Raw genomic sequence first — 21972 nt, 5'->3', positions numbered from 1 at the left:
AGTGGAATTTCAGAGCAGTAAGGAAACAATACCATTATTAATGTGTGCAGAAATATGTTAATGGCTCTCAGCCACTCTAAAACGTGGTATCTCAAGAGATTCCAATGGGAATGATTTTTTTTTTTTTTGAGTCAGGGTGGGAATGATTTTCCAAAATAGTGTTGTTTAGCTGGTTAATTGCACAACGTACTGAGCAACCTATGAAGACAATGCACAACAGCTCTTAGGATAAGAGGAGGAGACGCCTCTCTCTGATGGTGTTTTCTCCGTTGGTTGAAATGTTGAGATTCTACTTGAGGAAAGGTAGTCTTCAGGCAAAATTGCCCTTTTCAAAGCCTTTGCCAGGGAGTACAGAATACTGCTGGGCTGCTTAGTTTTATGTCACTTTCATACAAGCTCAAGTCATCTGAGAAGAGGGAACCTCAATTAAGAAAATGCCTCAGATACACATGCCTGTAAGGCTTTTTCTCAATTAGTGACTGATGGGGGAGGGCCCAGCTCATTGTGGGTGGTGTCATCCCTAGGCTGCTAGTCCTGGCTTCAGTAAGAGAGCAGGCTGAGCAAGCCAGGGGGAACAAGCAAGTAATCAACACTCCTCCATGGCCTCTGCATCAGCTCCTGCCTCCAGGTTCCTGCCCAGTTTGATTTCATGTCCTGACGTCCTTTAATGATGAACAGTGATGTGGAAGTGCAAGCCAACTAAACGCTTTCCTCCCCAAGTTGCTTTCGGTTATGGTGTTTCATCGAAACAACTGAAACCCTAACTAAGGCAACCATCGCACTTCAGAGTCCTGAGCATCAAGCCTAGGGCTGCGGCTAAGTTCTTGCAGCTCTTTCAGAAACCTTGTGTCTGGGTACAGAACCAGGAGCCATTTTCTGTTTTGTCCTAAGATTCCCCCACTAGACACACTCTAAGCATAATAAGCTGCGGGCTCCTCCTTGCCAGGCCTCAACCACTACCCCCCTTTTGAGATCTGACCCTGGAATATAGCCAAGCACAAACTGTAAGGTTCCAGATCGTGGGAAGGACCCTTTAAAACTCCCCGGTGCCATCCCTCCTCCTCCATATCCTTGGAGGTTCCCAAGCATCGCCCACCGCCCTGGGCTTTAGGAATACGGCTGGGAAGAAGGGGTTCAGCAGGCAAGACCTTGGGGAACCTGCGCGTGGGTACCTATGGTCAGGTCTGCTCGCGTGGAAGATCAAAGGCTCGACGTGACCCGTCTAATCTCTCAACATAAAGACATTAAAGAAATAAAACTCTGTCCACACATCTGGGGACACACTTATCAGTGCAGCATCAACCTTTAAATGCATCTCCCCTAAATTAGAAAAACGGAAGTCACTCGCCAACTTTTAGCTAAACTCCAAACTTGGCGAGCGCGCGCGCGCGGACGGCAAGGGGGAGACCTGGCGCACCACGACGGGACGGCCCCGGTCTGGTTCTGCGTCCCAGGAGGGTCATTGAAGAGGCGGAAGGCGCTTTTCAATGACCCTGCGGGGTTGAGTCACTCCCGGGCTCGCGGCTCAGCCACACTGGGTGAATATGGGGGTGTGAACGTCTGGCCGAGAGCGAGGGGCTACGAGCACGAGCGGAGGCCGCGAGCACGCGCACAGCCCGCGGGGCCCCGCCCCACGCCCCCGAACCGCCTCCAAATACTCCTCCGCGCGGCCGCGCAGTCGCCTCCGGTCTCCTGCAGGGTCCGAACGCTCTGCTCCAAAGAAAGCCGGCGACCGCGGGCGCCCGGCCGCGCGGGCAGCCTCGGGACAATGGGGCCGCAGCGCTTGCTGCTCGTCGCCGCTGGCCTCAGCCTGTGCGGTCCCTTGCTGTCTTCCCGTGTCCCCGTGCGCCAGCCAGGTAAGAGCTGCCCCCGGTGCGTTCAGGGGACTATCAGAAGACAGTTTGCGACCGCTCTGCGAGGGTGTACGCCTGGCTGCAACCCTGCCTCAGTTTCCCCTAGGAGCCAAACAGACATTTGAGCCGAAATCTAGAGCCTCCCCTAGTCACATCCAGGTGGGGCGTGCCACCATCCCCTATCTGTCCCCGCACAGTCGATGCTTCTTTGGACTCGGTTTTGGGGGGTGCAGCCCACTCGATTTTGGCTCGGGAGGAGGGGCCCAAGTCTCCGGAGCAGTCTTCGCCGTCGCATTTGTTGTCATTGTGTGGCCTCTTTCGCAAGACCACCTTCAGAAAGAAAGGGTCCGGTGCTTTGGATGTGAAGTGGAACCACCCCCGCTTAAGTTTTGCTTTGTTGGAACTCTCTTTTTCTCGCTTGATTCACAAGGAAGGAAAGGTGAAAGAAATATCCATAGGCACACTTAACGGACAATGAAGACTGGCAGCCCCCAGCTCGGCCTAGTTACCCGGGAGGTGACGGAGGTTTCTGGTTGCGGGAGCCGGGGGTGGGGGGGGTCTTTGTTATCTGAAACTTGTTCATCTGGGTCGAGGAAAGGGACCCTTCCTCAGAACCAAGCTCATCTTGTCTCGGTTTTTCCTCAATGGAATTTCTCATCTGCTGCAAAGAGGTTGCCTGCCCCCAGTGCATTCGTTATCCACTGTATTTTTAAGCATCTGCCTATTTGACCAAGTAAACTAATTTGGCCAGTTTATTTCATCAAATATTTTCTCTCCTTTCTCCAAAGTAGAGAGGTGTTGCCCGTAAAGTTCCTGATTAGAAAGGAGGGAACTAGTTTTGAATTTCTTAGTAGGGTTAATAAGGTAGAAACCTCTAGGCGAAACCTCTAGTCTTTCATGCTGAAGAAAATCTAGTGGGTTTTGTTCGGGTTTTTGTTATCGCTGAAAGAATGTGCATTCCCATGCTCCCAAACGCCAGGATTAAGAGGTGACAAAGAGTAGGGTGTTTCCTGTTCTCTACCCTTTCTCGGTGTGGGCCCAGTGATGCTCATGGGAAAACTCAGAGCCCCAGACAGGGCCCCAAGTTTAGCTGCAACTAGCCAGCCGGCCTGCCTGCGGGCCTGTGGTAGCCATCCTTAATCAGCTGTGGAGAAGAGGAGTGGAAAGTGTACGCAGAGATTCCATTTCACATAACTTGATGTTGCTTCCTCAGTTTTATTTCGGGACAGGCCTTGGAAAATACACACTTTAAAACTTGGGCAATGCAGGGCATTGGAGTGTTCAGCTACCCCAGGCAGATCAGTCCTTCCTTAGGGTAGTCCGCATAGAGGATTGGGGGTGCCTATAGGGAGTGAAGTCAGAGGCTTCTACCAGCTTTTTTCTCATGGGACGATAGAAGAGCCCCAGCAGAAACAGAGACTACTTACTAAACAAGAGTTGGCTAACATCCTCACTGGGTTCTGGAAGCACTTGATAGGGAAAAAGAAGGGAGGAAAAGGGAAATAGGTATTAAATGAAGTATTTTATGTTCAGCTCTGGGCCAGGGAGAATTCCCACCCAAACCTTTACTTCCCACCCTCTCAAACAAGCTCCCTGATAAGAAGAGGGTTTATCCTCTTTTGCTGATTTTAAAACTGAGGCTCCAGGAGACCGAGTGACCTGCCATCAGGGACTGGTTATAGAAGTGGTCCACCCATGTTAGGAGCATCCAATAAGTGAACTCACAAATAAAATCAACCCAAAATAAGTCTGCTTCTCATTACCACCGCATGCCAGCAATTGTACATTGTCTGTGTCCTGAAACACTAGCACATCCAATAATGTCTCCCCATCCCGTGTCTCCCCTTGGGGCAGTACCCTCAAGGCTTTCTGCAGTCCTCCCCACCTGTCTCCATTTTTCTATGGCATCTTGTTATTTCCTGTATTGTCACTTTGTATCTGTCTCAATACCCTGCCAAGGTCTGTTGTTGAGTAACTGGTGAGTTCATTAAGCAGTTTACCCTGGCACAGGTAGTTTAGGTCCAATGACTTGTATTTATTAAAGAAGGGGGTGTTGAAGGGTAAAGGGTGATGCTTATGAATTTTATGAGAGAGAGGGAAGTTTAAAAAAAAGTTTGTGAACAGCTGAAAAAAAGTTTGAGAAAGCTGATGGGGCTGGAGAGTTGGCTCAGCTGTTAAAGGCTAGGCTCACAACCAAAACTATAAGAGAATAGCTGATGGTAACTGTGGCAAAGTGCATTGGGATTTTAGGCCAAGCCTGGTTCATCAGGCAAGAAGTGAGGGGTCCCTGTACAAGACAAGCCAGCCCCCCTCCCCACTTCTCTCTAACATCCCTTTTATACATCCATCTCTCACCCAGCCTGTGTGTGTATGCCTTCTCTGACTTCTTTCCCCATGTTATCCCAAGTCAGTTGGCCTTCCTCAATGTGGCATGTCCCTTTAACTAGAAACTGCTACTCTGGATGAAGTACCTGCCCTAGCTGCTCTTGGTTAGGTCTGTCATATGGACCTGCTCTTTTCAGAGCCCAAGATTTGTCTCTTCCCATTCTCTTTCCTCCCCTCCCTCCTCCTTACTCATTTCTCTTTTGTTCCTGTCAGACTAGAGCTTACCTGGGCTCTAAGCAAAAGGACCCCAAAATAATGGGGATTCCAGAAACCTGGGTTTCTAACAACCTGGGTTTTTACTCTCCTCTTTTGGGGCCCATGTCACTTTTCTCCCTAGGAACTCCTGTCAGTCTGGCTGTGTCTTTTGGTTTGTTTGTTCCCTACATCTTATTTCCCTCCTTATATTATTTCTTCCACTGAGATGAAACCCTCAGAACATAGCAGTCATCTACTCTGAAGTTTGGTGCAATTACCGCTTCATTTTCCGTGTTCCCAGTTACCACCCCAGAAGGAACCATGTGGCCCCAGGCCCCCTTTCATCTGCCCCCTAACAACTACCAATTGCTTTTTGTATCTGTGACTCTGTCCTTGGAATTTCACCATCACATGTGGCCTTGTGTTTCTGGGAACAAATCCATTCACTAGGATCCTAAGTTCCCAGGGTCTGCTTCCACTGGGACACCACCAGAACACACCACTACCAGGATAATGTTAGGAACTGTGCTGTGTGGGTTTACCATGTTGCTAGTGTCAGGCTCTGCACTTTCTAAAATCAGTCTTCTCTGTTTGTTTCCTGGTTTGTGGTTTCTTTTATTCGGCTTTTCCCTCCCTCTTGGTAAAACTGTCAGAGTAAATGGCACTCCCTATGTGCCAGGTGTTTTTCCAGGATCCCTTCCCCAGGTATGTCCTCTAACAGTGACCTTGCTGCAGTTCTCTGCCAAACCCACTAGTTACCAAGTTGGGGTGGGGGTAGTGTTCAAGCCTGTGCCAGTAAACCCCAGTGATCTTCTACACATGTTCATGAACGCATGCACAGTACTAGGATAACTGTCATATGTGAGTGCTGCCATGGGAACTCAGGCTCTCATACTATAAGGATAACAGTCGTACATAATGCTGCCATGGCAACTCATGCTCGAGCAGCAAGCACTCTTATTCACTGAGCCATCTCTCCATTCCTGTTTGTTTTTTGAAACAGGGTTTGCTGTGCAGCACAGGCTGGTATTAAACTCACATTCCTCCTGCCTCAGCCTCCCAAGTGGTAGAATTACAGGCATGCACTACTGTGCCTGGGTTTTGAAATGAAGGGTTTTATCCTGCATCCTAAGGTAGCCTACACATCCTTTCTAACCTTGTATGTATCGTTTGCTTTCAAAAGTAACTTCGCTGTCTGAAATTGCAGAACTAATTTGTGATTTGTAGAAAGGAACAGATCTGTATAGCTTCAGGAAAAGTTATAATAATGTGTATTTAAAGTTTGAGACAAATTGCAAATGAGTTTTAGAGTACTACAGAAAAGTGTTCTTTCTTTTTTTTTTTTTTTTGCCTGCCATAAGAAGAATAAGAAATACATTTTGCATTAGGCACAGTTGGAGTATATACAATAACATCCATGACACCTGTGTTGTCTAACACATGCAAAGCAGAGTTTGCCAAGAAGCTCTCGCCTTTACTGTGTGCTATCCATTCTCCACACTGTTCTAGTTAAAATAGAACAAAAAACCAAAACAAAATGCATAGGAAAAGATTAAAAGATGTCTCAGTAGTTAAGAACGCACAGTGCTCTTACAGAGGACTTAAGATTGGTTCCCAGCTTCTAAATCAGGCAGCTCACAACTGTGACTCCAGCCCCAGGGCGATTAGATTCCTCAGGCCTCTGCAGGCACCCACACACATGTGCACATACACCACCCCACATGCACATAGTATTTGTAAGTATTGGAACCTTTCAAATGAATTCCGTAGCCACTGCTCAGTCTTTACTGGAATTTAAACTGAGCATAGCTGGGACAATGACTTGTCCCCAAAGATCAAAATCAAGGGTTTGCCAAAGAGCCATGCTTTCTCAGAAATACCATTTATGAATCTCTTATCTTGTCTAGGACCTGTTCGTTTCAGTTGAGACTCAGTGACTACAGAAGGACTGGGGTAGAGGGACTAGGCATCCTGTATGCCCTGACTGTGAATTGTTCTTTTATCTCACTGTTGAGTAGAGCACAGATAGAGCTTTCTTGGGACAGGAATCTTGGGGATGGTGATTCAGGGCAGAGAACAGACCAGCAGGGATGAGGAAGGTCTGGGAATCACAGTGGCTCTCAGGGAGGCCTGCGAGCATCCTCTAACCCCACCTCTGTCTCCTGCCTCCAGGCACCATAGGCAAGATCCCCCCCAGACTTCTGTGCCTGTCCCTGTGCCTTGGGAACACCATAATGACTTCCTGTAGCTGGCCTGCCTCCAGCTCCTCCTGGCCTGCCTGAAAGCCCCAGGGTGTGCCAGACAGACAACCTCCAAGACATGCTACCTTGAACTCTGCCTTACTGGTTTGTTCTCCCACTGTCCTTAGCTAGCCCCATCCAGAACATCACTTTAAGTATTTGATTGGGGGGGTGTCCGGGGGAAGATGATGGTCAGTAGGTAGGAGTACTTCCTGTGCAAGCAGAACAACCTGAGTTTGAATTACAAGCACCCAGCCTCAGCATCCAATGACAGAAATAGTCAGATCTGGAGAGCTCTCTGGTCAGTCAGCCTGCTTAGCCGAGCCTGTCTCAGAGCAATGAAGCAGAGAGCAATCACAAAGACGCAATGTCCTTCTCTAGTCTCTACATGCACACACGGTAGCACTTACCCACACACTCGTGTGTATGCACAGACACACACAAACACATGTACAGAAGGGTTGTTTTTTACTCTCCATCTCTGTGGGAGTTTCTCTACTTCCCATGCATGTCTGTGAGGGCTGAGGTGTGGACAGGGGTTGGAACCTATCCATAGTCATAAATGAATTCCCAAGCAACAGAAAGACTTTGTCCCCAAAATAAACATGAAACAACTGAAAAATAAAGGAGAGCATGGTTCATTGTGGTCAAAGGGTATTAATTAAGTCTTGATCCCTGACTATCTAGGCTCAAGTCCTGGCTTGTCCTCTTACTAGCTGTGTGATCTTGAATTATTTACTTAGCCTCTCTGTGCCTCCATATTGTCATTTAGAAAACAAAGTTAGTTATATGCTTATCTCGTAGACATGGTAGAGCTATGTGAGGTAAAGGCAAGGGAAGTGTCTGGTGTTTAGTGGATGTTCAGCACATGTGAAGGTTTGTGGGTTTTTCTGCCCACATACCAATTTCTACATATTCCTACAGGCCTTTAAAATTTTAATACTAGCCAGGCATGGTTTCACAGGCTTTTAATCCCAGCACTCTGGAGGCACAGGTATGCAGATCTCTATGAGTTTCAGGACAGCCTAGTCTACACAGCAAGTTCCACGCTAGCCAAGGCTGCATAGTAGGACCTTGTCTCAATAAATGAAATGTGATAACAAATGATCTCTCTAAATGTAAAATCATGTTCATAAGAACATTCAAGAACTTTCCTTTCCTTCAGAACTAAGACAAAGAAAACAGAAACAACAATACTTACATTTGGGGCTGGAGAGATGGCTCAGCAGTTAAGAGCATGTGTTGCTCTTGCAGAAGACCTATTTGATCCTCAGGATCCATGTCAGATGGCCCACAGCTAGCTCTAGGAAGGGCACCTGGTCATTCACACACACCAACACACACACACACACACACACACACACAGAGAGAGAGAGAGAGAGAGAGAGAGAGAGAGAGAGAGAGAGAGAGAGAGAGAGAATTAAAAATAAAACAAATCTTTTAAAAACAATTTTTATTGCTTTTAAATGAATACACTTTTCATTTGTAATTTCTCATGACAAATAAGGACTACAAAATACTTGTTTTGCTTTTCACGTAGTGGTCCATCATTCTGCTTCCTTTGTCTACACCCTCACCGTCCTCCACAAGAGAATTTTAAAGAAAATCCCAGACTACATCTTACTTCATCCCCCTCTCCCCTGACAGGGTTTTTCTGCGTAACTGCCCTAGCTGTTGTGGAACTCTGTTTGTAGATCAGGCTGGCCTCGAACTCAGAGATCTGCCTGCCTCTGGCCCACGGGTGCTGGGATTAAAGGCGAGCGCCACCAACCCCCTGGCTAACAGGTATGAAGGTGATATGACTGAGAGGAATCCATTAGCCTGAGTGTCACCAACATTGTGGGATCTGGATGGCTAGGCAAGTGTCCCCTCCTCCCTCACTGCTGTGTGTGTGTCCCTGTTTCCCAAGGCTGTTTCCCTGAAGGACCTTACTTGCAGAAAGGGGACTGCTGTTTGAATAGCAGCACTCCCTGCTGAACCTCCAAACAAGTTCTCAAGATCTATCCTTAAATATATTATTAGATAGAAATGTAAATTTTAAAAAGATATTATACACATACAGCCCATAAATGCAATATCATCATTAGAGAGTATCGGACAATTTTTTAATGTCATCCACTATTAATGTTATCCAACCAAACTTTCCTGGTTGTCTTCTTAATGCCTGTTCCTACTACGTGCAAATCAGGAGGGAAGCACTCCACCACTGCACTTACCTCCTACCTTCCGGTCTTTTATCTATAACTGCTCCTCACCTCCATTTAGTCCTGGGGACCAAACCCAGGACCATTGTAACTCCACCCTTTCTAATTGCTGTTTATTTATCAAAGAAGCTGGCGATCTGTCTTGAAGGCTTCCTTACTTCTGCCCTGATTGGCTGCAGCTTGAGCAGGCTCTTCACACACAGACACTGTAGATCCTCTCCATCATTTTTTTTATAATCAAAGCAATCTTTTTGGCCAGGGGGAGGCCACAGAGTTTTGACCTGATGCTAATATACTCAGAGGTATTCAAGGTGGTATTGTACATTTCCTATCCAGATCTGAAGGAGGGCATTTCTCTAGGGGGCCTGACTCTTGCCATGGGAAAGCAGTGTTTGTTTTTATTGGAGGGAGTCGAGCATTCTAGAGAGGCTGTGGTGTTTTACTTGACAGTCTGTCTCTGCCATGCTTTTCTCTTCTAGTGTTCTCCTCCCCTGTCATTCCATTTAGCCTGTGAAATGCAAGCCACAGTTGACCTGCTCTGTGTGGGAGTTTGGGCAAGATCCTGACTTTCGCTTAGCATGTGAGCCCTGGAGCAAAACACTGAGTCACAGTTGAGACCCTGGCATGGGGTAAATCCCAGGGTTAAAGGGACAGTGAAAGGGTGTCTAGTCACCCCTCTGCTTCTAGCCAGATCTCAGCAAAGTCAAAAGAGCCATTACCTGACACTAATTTCAGGTCTCCGGTTTAATCTGTGTTTAAGCTAGTTAGCAATATGCTGTATTCAATATCAAAACTAAAGCCCAGAGTGTTGGTGAACACCTGTAATCCCAGCACTCAAGAGGTGAACTAGAGGATTGGGAGTTCAGGGGCTGCCTAGGCTCCATGAGTCCTTGTCTCAGAACCATAAAAATAATGCCAGAACCAAACAGGGGCTTTAGAGGGCCCTTCATTAAGTTAAACTTAGCAGGAAATGTAAGAACCAACTTTGGACCTGTGTTGCTTTCTCTGTGAAACCATAACTGTACTTTTTCTTGCTGTGACTATAGCTTAACAGCAAAAAGCAAGGTGAATCAGAAGAGCTTTGGCCAGCTCATAGACACTTCTTCTTTGGCCTCTGAGACATGCTGAGACTGTAGGAAAATCTGAGATGAGCAAACTCAAATTCCAGTGTGAGGGTCTTGAGCATGTTGGAAGAATCTAGCCACTTTGCCTGGATAGTGTTACAATGACGCTGACACACACTTCTTAAAAATACTTTTTCTAGCCTTCTTTAACTTCGTAAAAAACTAGCATATCAAGCCCATTCCCTATGGAGGGATACTATTGCACCCCAGATACAGCAAGGAGGGTCTAGACCCTTCCCCAAACAATGACAGACTTTTTAGGTCCTTGGTAGAGGGCCTCACTATCCCTGGAGAGGAGTAGGGGTGGGGGTTGAGGGGGTTGGGGGGGAACATAGGAGGAAGGAGGGTGAGGGAATGGGGGGATGGATATGTAAATATGAGTAATTGAAAGTAATAAAAAATGTGGAGAAAGGAAAAAATGTTCTTCTGCATTCATGGGAGAGGAAAAGAAATAAAATAAATGAATAATAAAAAAAACTAGCATATCGGGCTGGAGAGATGGCTCAGAGGTTAAGAGCACCGACTGCTCTTCCAAAGGTCCTGAGTTCAATTCCCAGCAACCACATGGTGGCTCACAGCCATCCGTTATGGGATCTGGTGCCCTCTTCTGGTGTGCAGATATACATGGAAGCAGAATGTTGTATACATAATAAATAAATAAAATCTTTAAAAAAAAACTAGCATATCAAATCTAAAGTGGGAAGAAAGGGTAATGCCTTGGGCAGTGATATTTAGTTGAAGGATTATGCATTCTTCCCAGTTCCAGACTGTAAATACCATGTGTTTCCCGGGGTGTAGTGTTCCTGTGATAAATATTGGACTGGTGACAAAGGACATGCCAGGAAGGGCACGTCAGAAAATAGTATCAGTAAAGCTACTAAGCCCAGGGACTGTTTTGTTTTCAGACCAAGGGACAACATTCCAGCCACTCAGCTGAGTGATTTCAAGTCATGTCCCTCGTCAAGTGTCATGTGTGTTCCTACAGTGTGGGGGCCGGGGGCATGTGTGTATGCACCTGCCTCCCCTCTGCATCACCAGAAACCCTCCATCCGTCCAGGCTCATGGAACTGAGCATCAAGGCATTTGCTTTGTGTCCATGCTCAGCAGTGGAAATGCTGAATCACGGGGTAATTCTAGTTTTAGTTATTTTAAAGAAGTTCTATGCCATCTCCATAATGGCTGTGCTTCCTACCCCAGTTGGTGTCCAGGGGTCCTGCCTTCTCCATACTCTTGCTGACTGACACTTGTTATCTTTCATTTTTCATGGTAGTCATCCTAACAAAAGTGAAGTGATGGCTCACAGTGGTTTTAAATGACAATTCCCTGACAATTAGTAATGCTAAGCATTTTATTACATACCTTTAAGGCATTATATTTAGAGGACTGTCTTATTTATTTTCTGTCACTTTTTTGGGGGGGGGGCATTTCTCTGTGGCTTTGGAGGCTGTCCTGGAACTAGCTCTTGTAGACCAGGCTGGTCTCCAAACTCAGAGATCCGCCTGCCTCTGCCTCCCAAGTGCTGGGATTAAAGGCTTGCACACCACCGAGGCCTGGCTTCTGTCACATTTTTTTAAACAACTTGTTTTCTTGCTAATGAGTGACTGAGTTCCTATATGCTTTGGACAAGAATCCCTTCTCAGGTAGGGTGTGTGGTTTGTAGTGTCGTCTCCCGTCTGTAAGTTATCTCTCACTGCTGATTGTCCCTTTGCTGTACAGGGCTTTTGTTTCGATTCTACTCCATCTGTCTTCTGCTTTTGTGGCCCATGTCTTTGAGTCAGATCCACAAAGCTTTTACTCTGTGTTTTCTTACCAGAGTGCGTAGTTTCAGGTACTAGTTTTGGTTTGAGTCTTTAGTCCAGTCTGCGTTAGCTTTTCTATATGGGGATAAGGGGAAAAGTGTGATGGCATTTGCTTCGAAAGTTCACTGCCGAGGTCTTTCTGCTCCTGAAGATGCAATCTTTGCCCTTCAGATGCTCTCACCACAACCCCAGAAATCGAGCCAGTCCCTCCTCTTCCTTGTTAGGCTGCACACCTGAAGCCACGCCCCTAGGATGTGGTTACCACCAAAAGTTCACTGGAGAAGCAAGATGCCACTACGGAAAAGGGTTATTTTATTCATGTTTCATATGTGTGTGTGTTTTGCCTGCGTGTGTGTCTGTGTACTACATGTGTGTAGTGCCTGTGGAGGCCAGAAGAGGACATTGGATTGCCTGGAACTAGAGCTGAAGATGATGATAAGCCACCTTACAGATGTGGAGATTCAAAACCCGGACCTCGGGAGCCAGTCCGAGGGAGGTTAAGAGCACCCCAGTGCTCTTAACGGATGAGCTGTCCCTTCAGGCCAAGTTATTTTTATCTAAAATGTTAGATTAGAGCTAATAGAACCTCCCATGTCTTTTTGCTTATTGCATTTCCCTCCTTCTTTTTGGTATTTTGAAACAAGGTCTCACTTTGTAGCCAGCATGTCTTATATAGCAGCCCAGGTTGGCCTGAAATTTTCAGTTCTCCTGGTTCAGTCTCCCAAGTGCTGGCATTACATGTATCTGCTACTGTGCCCAGCTGCCCAGTTATATTTTTTTTGTAATTATTGTTATTGGTGCAGGGGATTAAATCCTGGGCCTTCTACATACTAGGCAAATGTTATGTCACTGAGCTAGAAGCCTGTCTACTATATAATCCAGTCTGGCCTTGGACTCATGGTCCCTACCTTCTGCCTTCCAAGCCCTGGGATTCTAGGTGAATACTACTCCCATGTTGTTGGTGGTTTTCTTTTTCTTTTTTCTTTTTTTTTTCTTCTGGTAGTTGCTTGGGAGTTTTGTTTTTTTGTTTATCTTTAGCAGAGATTGTTTATGTCTACCTTATGAGCATGACTCAAGTGTTGCCCAAAACCGTGAACAGAGGCTGGGTGTGGTGTTATAATGCTTTTAGTGCCAGTACTTGGAAGGCAAGAGGCAGGTAAATTTCTATGAGTTTGTGGCCAGTCTGGTCTGCATAGCAAGTTCCAAGCCAGCCAAGGCTATAAAGTGTGACCCTGTCTAAAAAAAAAAAAAAAAAAAAAAGCAAACCTAGAGCAAAATTTGCCCTGGAATTTGGACTCCTTTCCTAAGACTTTTCTTCCTGAAATTCTTTTCCAGTGACTATAGAACTTGTGACCAACCTTCTCCTTTGTATTTATTTGCTAGGGGTTAGGGGATGCAATAAACTTTGGAGACTAAATGAGAAGCCCAGAGAGTCAGAGAAAGTCTACGTAGGCTTTTGGCTGGTATCCAAACAAGGATATAACAGAGGAAAGGAAAAGTTACAATTTGAGTTAGAACTCAGAAAAGTGGGTAGGTGTGGTGATGCTGTGTAGCAGAGCTCTATAAATGGCTGCACCATTGCATAGAAGAGCTCTGTAAATAGCTGCACCACTGCATAGCAGGTCTGTAAATGGCTGCACCAATGCATAGCAGAAGCTCTAATGCCTGCATCACTGCACAGTATCAGGGAGGGGTTCTGGGAAGGGTAAGTACATCATCTCACTAAAGGAATAATTATTTCCCCCATCTCTTTAGCACATCTTTCAGCTTTCCGGGGAAGTGGTTTCCTGGCCTCCTGGTGATTAACAGACTCCGATTAACGCTCCAAGGAGGAGACGATAGTGGGTCATCTTCTCATTTTAGGAGCAAATCAGGATGTCGTCTCCACTCAGGGCCAGAAGGAGAACTCAAATTCCATTCTTTTTGCCAGAAAACAGTAACTTTACCTTAATGGACTTCAGCAAATCCCTGACACCTGCACTTTTTTTTTTAAGATTTTATTTATTTATTATGTATACAACATTATTCTGCTTCCATGTATATCTCCACAACCAAAGAGGGCACCAGATCTCATCACGGATGGTTGTGAGCCACCATGTGGTTGCTGGGAATTGAACTCAGGACCTCTGGACGAACAACCGGTGCTCTTAACCTCTGAGCCATCTCTCCAGCCCCCACCTGCACCTTTTTATATAGTGCTTTAATTTTGACGGTTGGGGGTGGTTAGCAGTTGGGATATTTTCCTTTCTAGTGTTATCCAGGAAAAAGTAGATGGGGTCCAAAATCGGTTATGAGCAAGAAGTCTATTCTAGGTGTCTTCCAAGGTGAATCCCTAGCTACCTGACATCCCCCATCAAGATTTAAGATCTTTTAGGAGATGGTTGGGATTAGGATTTATAAGGGTTTAGAATCTCCACTCCTGGTAGTGTTAGATTGCAGGAGGGCCATGTGAGTATCTGCCGTAAAGGACAGGAGATGAAATTAAGACAGCAGTTGAGTACACAGGAGCTGGAGATTAAAAGACCACTGCTGGGATTACAATAGATAAAACCCGGTTCCACTGTGAAAACTCCAACAACAATCCCAAAGTCCTTCACCAGAAGCAATGGCTTGGACTGGAGGTTTGGTCACACTTTCATGCACAGCTTCTAGGCATCTGTGTATAAAAAGAAAGATAGCAAGAATCCAGACCAGGGACAGATACCCTAAATACTCTGGCATGTGTGGCCTGAAACAAGGACAAAACTTGTCCAACAGACATATCCAGCTCAGGCTAAGGACAAAAGATGATGCCTTGTCCCTGAAACTGCCTCAGAATTTCCTACGGGCTGTCCCGTCAGCTATGACAACAGTGAACACCAAACATTTCACTAAGTGCCTGTGAGCCCTAGGGGATCAAGGCTGTTTCCCCTCACTCCACCTTATCTAGCCTCTGACAGATTCCCCAGGGAACACCAGTCATGAATCTTCTCATCTAATTTATTCTGACATCATCTACCTGGACACCGAATCAGAGCTCACGGTTTAATGGCTCAGCTCCATATCTGAAGTCTGTCTCGAACCTCAAGTCCCTGAGCTGGGCCTCCAGAACTATGACCAAACAGGCTGTGTGTTAGGGGCTCCCATGATATCTATTTGTATTCTATAATTGGCTAGAGCAGTTCACTCAAGGAACCCAGAGAATAAGTTCACCCATCTTCCCTTGATCATTAATGATATTACAGAAGATGCTAATGAATGGCCAGGTGGGAAAAGACCCAGGACAAGATGTGCAGGAAGGGGCAGAAACTCCCCTGCCAACCTTCCAGTCATGCTTTGGGCTTGCATGTGACCATCCTTGGTCCTGAAGCTCATTAGCATACAAAAGATATTCTTATCCTGAAGATTACAAGAATCTCAAAATCTGTATGCCAGGAAATGGGACAAAGGACAACTGGTATTCCAGGTTATCACAGACACTTTGGATTTCTCTCAAACTCAAACTCACTGGGGGAGGGGTGGCAGAGCTGATACCATCCTTTCCTCCAAGACCCACACCCTCCTACCTGTGCCTTCTGTCCTGTCATCCTGAGTACCTTCAGGTCATTGATGGGGTGGGGCAGGGAGGTAGAGCTGAGCCTGCAGTCTTTTTTTTTTTTTTTTAATGCACTAGATGTGATTTTTTTTTATTTGAATTACAAACAAGATTGAATTACATGACAATCCCAATTCCCTTCTCTCTCCCCTCCTCCCCTACCAACCCTCCCAACTAAAACCCTACCTATAGTATATCCTCTCTTCTAATCTACACCTGACTCAACCTTTCTGCTCCCTCATGACCTCTGCATCCTTCCTCTTCTTCCCTTCTCATTCTCATAGCTCCCTCCCCCCTCTTCCCATGCTCTCAATTTGCTCAGGGGATTGTGACCTTTTCCCTTTCTCCAGGGGACAAAGTTTGTCTCTTTTAGGGTCCTCCTTGTTCACTAGTTTCTCTGGCAGTGTGGATTGTAGGCTGGTAATCCCTTACTGTAATGTCTAAAATCCACATATGAGTGAGTACATATCATGTTTGTCTTTTAGTGATTGGGTTATCTTGCTCAGAATGGTTTCTTCGAGTTCCATCCATTTGCCTGCAAATTTCAAGATTCCATTTTTTTTTTCTTCTGAGTAGTACTTCATTGTGTAAATGTACCACATTTTCTGTTATCCATTCTTTGGTTGAGGGGCATCTAGGTTGCTTCCAGTTTCTGGCTATTACAAATAATGCTACTATGAACATTGTTGATCAGATGTCTTTGTTGTATGAATATACTTCTTTTGGGTATATGCCTAGGAGTGGAATTGCTGGATCTTGTGGTAGACTGATTCCCATTTTCTTGAGGAGTCGCCATACTGATTTCCAAAATGGCTGTACAAGTTGGCACTCCCACCAGCAGTGGAGAAGTGTTCCCCTTTCTCCACATCCTCTCCGGCATAAACTGTCATTGGTGTTTTTGATTTTAGCCATTCTGACAGGAGTAAGATGGTATCTCAAAGTTGTTTTGATTTGCATTTCCCTGATGGCTAAGGATGTTGAACACCTTCTTATGTGTCTTTCAGCCATTTTAGATTCCTCTATTGAGAATTGTCTATTTAGTTCTGTACCCTACTTTTTAATTGGAATGTTTGGTGTTTTGGAGACTAGCTTCTTGAGTTCTTTGTATATTTTGGAGATCAGCCCTCAGTCAGATGTGGTGTTGGTGAATATCTTTTCCCAGTCTGTGGGCTGTCGTTTTGTCTTGCTGACTATGTCCTTTGCCTTACAGAGCTTCTCAGTTCAGGAGGTCCCATTTATTAATTGTTGATCTCAGTGTCTGTGGTACTGGTGTTATGTTCAGGAATCGGTGTCCTGTACCAATTAATTCAAGGGTATTTCCCATTTTATCTTCTAATAGGTTTGGTGTGGCTGGGTTTATGTTGAGGTCTTTGATCCATTTGGACTTAAGTTTTGTGCAGGGTGAAAGGCTTGGGTCTATCTGTAGTCTTCTACATATTTGCATCCAGGTATGCCAGCACCATTTGTTGAAGATGTTCTCTTTGTTCCAGAGTATATATTTGGATTGTTTGTCAAAAATCAGGTGTTCGTAGGTGTGTGGCTTAATATCAGGGGTTTCAACTCTATTCCATTGGTCTACCTGTCTATTTTTGTGCCAATACCAAGCTATTTTCAGGACTATAGCTCTGTAATAGAGCTTGAAGTCAGGGATGGTGATGCCTCCAGAAGTTCCTCTATTGTACAGGGCTGTTTTGGCTATTCTGGGTCTTTTTGTTTCTCTATGTAAAGTTGAGAATTGTTCTTTCAAGGTCAGTGAAGAATTGTATTGGGATTTTGATAGGGATTGCATTGAATCTGTAGATTGCTTTTGGCAAGATTGCCATTTTTACTATGTTGATCCTACCTATCCAAGAGCATGGGAGATCTTTCCATTTTCTGGTATCTTTAATTGGTACAGGTCTTTCACTTTTTTGGTTAGTTTTACCCCAAGGTATTTTATGTTGTTTGTGGCAATTGTAAAGGGTGATGTTTCTCTGATTTCTTTCTCCACCAATGTGTCATCCGTATATAGTAGGGCTACAGATTTTTTTTTGAGTTAATCTTGTATCCTACCACTTTGCTGAAGGTGTTTATCAGCTGTAGGAGTTCCCTGGTAGAGTTTTTTGGGTCACTTATGTAGACTATCATATTATCCTGCAGTCTTATTCTTAGAGGATTGTCTCTGCAGGACCCTACATAGCTGTGCAGAAGCAGAACTCACCACTGCTTTACATTGTGCCTCTCTGAAAGTGTGTGTTTTCAAGAAGGTTCTTGTTGTAGAATGTTTCTTTACACTGTGTGAAGATGTGTCACTGTGTTTGGTTTAATAAAAACCTGACTGGCCATGATTAGCTAGGCAGGAAGAGGTTAGGCAGGCAGAGAGCTCTGGGAAGAAGAAAAGAGGAGTTGCCAGCCAAACGTTGAGGGAGCAAGACATGCGGGAGGAGAGGTAAAAACCACTGGTAACACATTGATGAATAGAAACGGGTTGATTTAAGTTATAAGAGCTAGTGGAACAAGCCTAAGCGATAGGCCAGTCTTTTATAATTAATAATAAGTCTCCATGTCATTTTTTTGTGAGCTGGTAGCTGAAAGAAAAATATGTCTGCAGGTTCCACTAAAGAAAACAAAAAATCTGAAAATGTACTACACTTGTCCAGTTTTAAGGTTTAACTCCTGCAACATCTCTGAGAGGTATATCCAGCCTTTGCCACCAGCACCCCCGGGCATCCTCTGTGGTTCTTGTTTGGCCATCTCAGCTCCCCAACACCCAACAGATGTAGAATTTTTTCAAAGCTCTTTACAAGGGAAAGCTGGTTGTCTGAATGGTGCCATCGCTTTTCAAGTGACTAATTTTGATGGATGACTGGGTTAAAGAAGTGTATATAGCTGAGCTTTTATTTTGACATCGGGTTGATACTTCAAAGAGCCTGGTTGTCCAGGTGTGCACCTTGAGGCATATAGCATTCTAGAATAATGTCATGGCCTGGCGTAAGTGGCCAAGCACATCTGCTGCTTACTGACCTGCTGGACAAGGAGGCAAGGTGATGGCTGGGTGACAGGTGCCTCCTGGCTGTATGAAGTAACCAGAAGGCCTCTAGACCTAGATAGAAATGGCATTTAGGACATCTAATTTTGTAAGCAAACTGAAGATAGAGGAAAACTACTGCCATGTGGACCTTGGTCGTCAAGTTGGGAGCCCTGGGTCCTATTCTGAATGACCCCTATTCTATGGCATGTAGGAACTTCTCTCCTCTTTCTATGTGGATTCACCCTTTGGGAGAGGTGGGTTTCTCAGGATGGCTCAAACTAGCTGTGGAAGGAAAGAGAGTTAATAGAAGCTAGAGGTACGCTGTATGTATAGATGGAGAGGTATAGAACAGGGAAGAGAGCACTGTTTGAGGACTGGCAAAATGGCTCAGTTGATAAGGGCACTGACCACCAGAGTTCAATCCTCTGGGTCTGTATGGGAGAAGGAGAGAAACAGCTACCCCTCCGCCTGTGGCATGCCTGCTCTCTCCAACCACATAAAATATAATACATAAAATGTTAAGGAAAGCACCGTTTGATCTTTCATGCCAAGTGAGGACTGCAAGGTAGATCTGGTTGAGTGTCCACCTTTGTCCTCCAGAGAAGCAGAGTACTGGGAGTTAGCTTGTATCCAAGCAGAATGTTGCACCATACTCTAAAATAGGAGCATATTCACTAACGAAGTCTGTAGTCCATTTGTGCATGACCTGAACCTAACCATCTGCTTCCCGGGGGGGAAAACTACAAAAAGCAGACAAATATACCCTCTGCTTGCCTCCTTTGCTTCTTTATCTCACTCACTTTCCCAATGTTCTCTTTTTCAGAATCTGAGATGACTGATGCCACTGTGAACCCCCGCTCATTTTTTCTTAGGAATCCCGGTGAAAATACATTTGAACTGATTCCCCTGGGGGACGAGGAGGAGAAAAATGAAAGCACCTTGCCAGAGGGCAGGGCAATCTACTTAAATAAAAGCCACTCTCCTCCTGCACCACTTGCTCCCTTCATCTCTGAAGATGCCTCAGGGTATCTGACCAGCCCCTGGCTGAGGCTCTTCATCCCCTCGGTTTACACCTTTGTGTTTGTCGTCAGCCTTCCTCTGAACATCCTGGCCATCGCAGTGTTTGTCTTGAAGATGAAGGTCAAAAAGCCGGCTGTGGTATACATGCTGCACCTGGCCATGGCTGACGTGCTGTTCGTGTCCGTGCTCCCCCTGAAAATCAGCTACTACTTTTCCGGCAGTGATTGGCAGTTTGGGTCTGGGATGTGTCGCTTCGCCACTGCAGCGTTTTATTGTAACATGTACGCCTCCATCATGCTCATGACTGTCATAAGCATTGACCGGTTCCTGGCAGTGGTGTACCCCATCCAGTCCCTGTCCTGGCGCACTCTGGGCAGAGCTAACTTCACTTGCCTGGTCATTTGGGTGATGGCCATCATGGGGGTGGTGCCTCTTCTCCTCAAGGAGCAGACCACCCGGGTTCCAGGGCTCAACATCACCACCTGCCACGATGTCCTCAATGAGACCCTGCTGCAGGGCTTTTACTCCTACTACTTCTCGGCCTTCTCCGCTGTCTTCTTTCTTGTGCCATTGATCATTTCCACGATCTGCTACATGTCCATCATTCGGTGTCTCAGCTCCTCCTCAGTTGCCAACCGCAGCAAGAAGTCCCGGGCTTTGTTCCTGTCCGCTGCTGTGTTCTGCGTCTTCATCGTCTGCTTTGGACCCACCAACGTCCTCCTGATCATGCACTACCTGCTCCTGTCTGACAGCCCTGCCACAGAGAAGGCCTACTTCGCTTACCTCCTCTGCGTCTGTGTGAGCAGCGTGAGCTGCTGCATCGATCCCTTGATTTACTACTACGCCTCCTCCGAGTGCCAGAGGCACCTCTACGGCATCTTGTGCTGCAAAGAAAGCTCCGACCCCAACAGTTACAACAGCACTGGCCAGCTGATGCCGAGTAAAATGGATACCTGCTCTAGTCACCTGAATAACAGCATATACAAAAAGCTATTAGCTTAGGGGAGGATTGCTAGAAGGTCACATAGAAAAGGTTGGAAAAGTGGACAGCCCGGGATCCTGGCAAGAACTATATTTACTTCACAAGCCATGACTGACTTGCATGTCTACTTCTTATAAGTGCTATCAAGCATAATTATCAGAAAGGTAATGGGAACCAGAGAGAGATTTCCAATGTTGCCAGTGCTGCGATAGCAACCGTCACTTCTTGTATATCTAGGTGACTTAATTATATAGGTGGTGTGCGCACACATATTTGCAATGCAGTATGAAATCAATGCTTTGACACTTTCTTGTTTATTCCCTAGCAATTACTATGGAAATAATTGGATTCTCTGAGTTATAATAAACAAAGTCTGTTAACACTGAACAGCTGAAGGTATCTAATGATAGGGAAGGAGTCCATAGTTTAGACTTCACACAGCTTTTGCCCATATGTATTTTTTTCAGTTATTTGATGGTAATGTTTAAAGAATAGAAGGGTGAAACAGTATTATCTGTATAGGGGAAGATCTAGTGCTTTTCATCATGAATTACCAAAGCCGTTGGAAAGCCTATTTTGATATGGGGTATCATTTTTGCAATTTACATACTGAATACATGGACCAAGACTGAGCATAAAACTCACCAGGATCATAAGAAACCTTACAAAGCAGCCAAGGGGGCCTCTGACAGCAGATGCATACTTAACCAGCTGTGCCTCCCAGAGAGTGGTGATGGGGACCACCAGGCCCACTCCTTCCTCCAAGGCATCCCATTAGCTATGAGTTGACTGTATCTGGATTGAAGCTGGCAAGATAGGATATGACATCCAGGGAGGGAATAGCCACAAAAGTCGTCTGCACATCTGAGGAGCAGAGAAAGGTGTGTTTATATCCAGTAGCTGTCCTGCAAGGCTGGCTCTTGCACAGACACACCCATGTGCCCTGGGCACTCTGGTGGATACTGGGCCTGCAGACTGACCCACTGCAGGAGATTAACTGAGTCTTGCCTTTACTCTAGCAAAGCAGATAGCTGACATGGCCAATGTGATGTATACACTGCAAATACACCATTGTACATAGAAGTGTGTTCAGCCACACATCGCCAAGCATATTTCACATAAGCAAGGCCTAACAGCTAAACAGCTTTGGAGATCTGAGTTTCTGCATCAGTAGCTGTAGGTTAGGATAAAAACACAGTTTAAGATGTATATTTTTAAGAAACAAACCCTTAAGTCTACAATAATTAGACACTATTTATTTACAAATGTTTTATTAAAAATTGCCCAAATCAGACAGGCATTGTGGCACATGCCTTTAAGCCCAGCACTTGGGAGGCAGAGGTAGGCAGATCTCTGTGCATTCAGGTCAGCCTGGTCTACATGATGAACTTCTAGGTCATCTAGGGCTATATAGTGAGACCTTGGCTTAAAACAATAATGACATCAAAACAAAACAACAACAACAACAACAAAAAAAAAACCCACATTTTTAGAAAGCAAGAAAACACAAAAAGTTACCTGAATCCAGTTTTAAGAAATACATAGGTCAGTCTGGTTAAAAAAAAAAAAAAAAAAGTGGAAGAAAA

At 45.4% G+C, this 21972-nt stretch overlaps 1 protein-coding gene across 1 annotated transcript; it reads left to right on the top strand.

The window, feature by feature from the left end:
- The first annotated feature begins 1656 nt into the window (after positions 1–1656).
- Positions 1657–21627, top strand: F2r (coagulation factor II thrombin receptor). The gene is made up of 2 exons (XM_027401699.2): positions 1657–1856; positions 19208–21627. Exons 1-2 carry the CDS (start codon positions 1769–1771, stop codon positions 20404–20406), a joined length of 1287 nt encoding a protein of 428 aa, XP_027257500.1. The 5' UTR covers positions 1657–1768; the 3' UTR covers positions 20407–21627.
- Positions 21628–21972: the final 345 nt, after the last annotated feature.

This window comes from Cricetulus griseus, chromosome 2 (genome assembly GCF_003668045.3).
Source record: "Cricetulus griseus strain 17A/GY chromosome 2, alternate assembly CriGri-PICRH-1.0, whole genome shotgun sequence".
NCBI classification, from domain to species: Eukaryota; Metazoa; Chordata; class Mammalia; order Rodentia; family Cricetidae; genus Cricetulus; species Cricetulus griseus.
The sequence above is the reverse complement of the archived record's forward strand: the minus strand, read 5'-3'. Positions and strand labels throughout refer to the sequence as shown.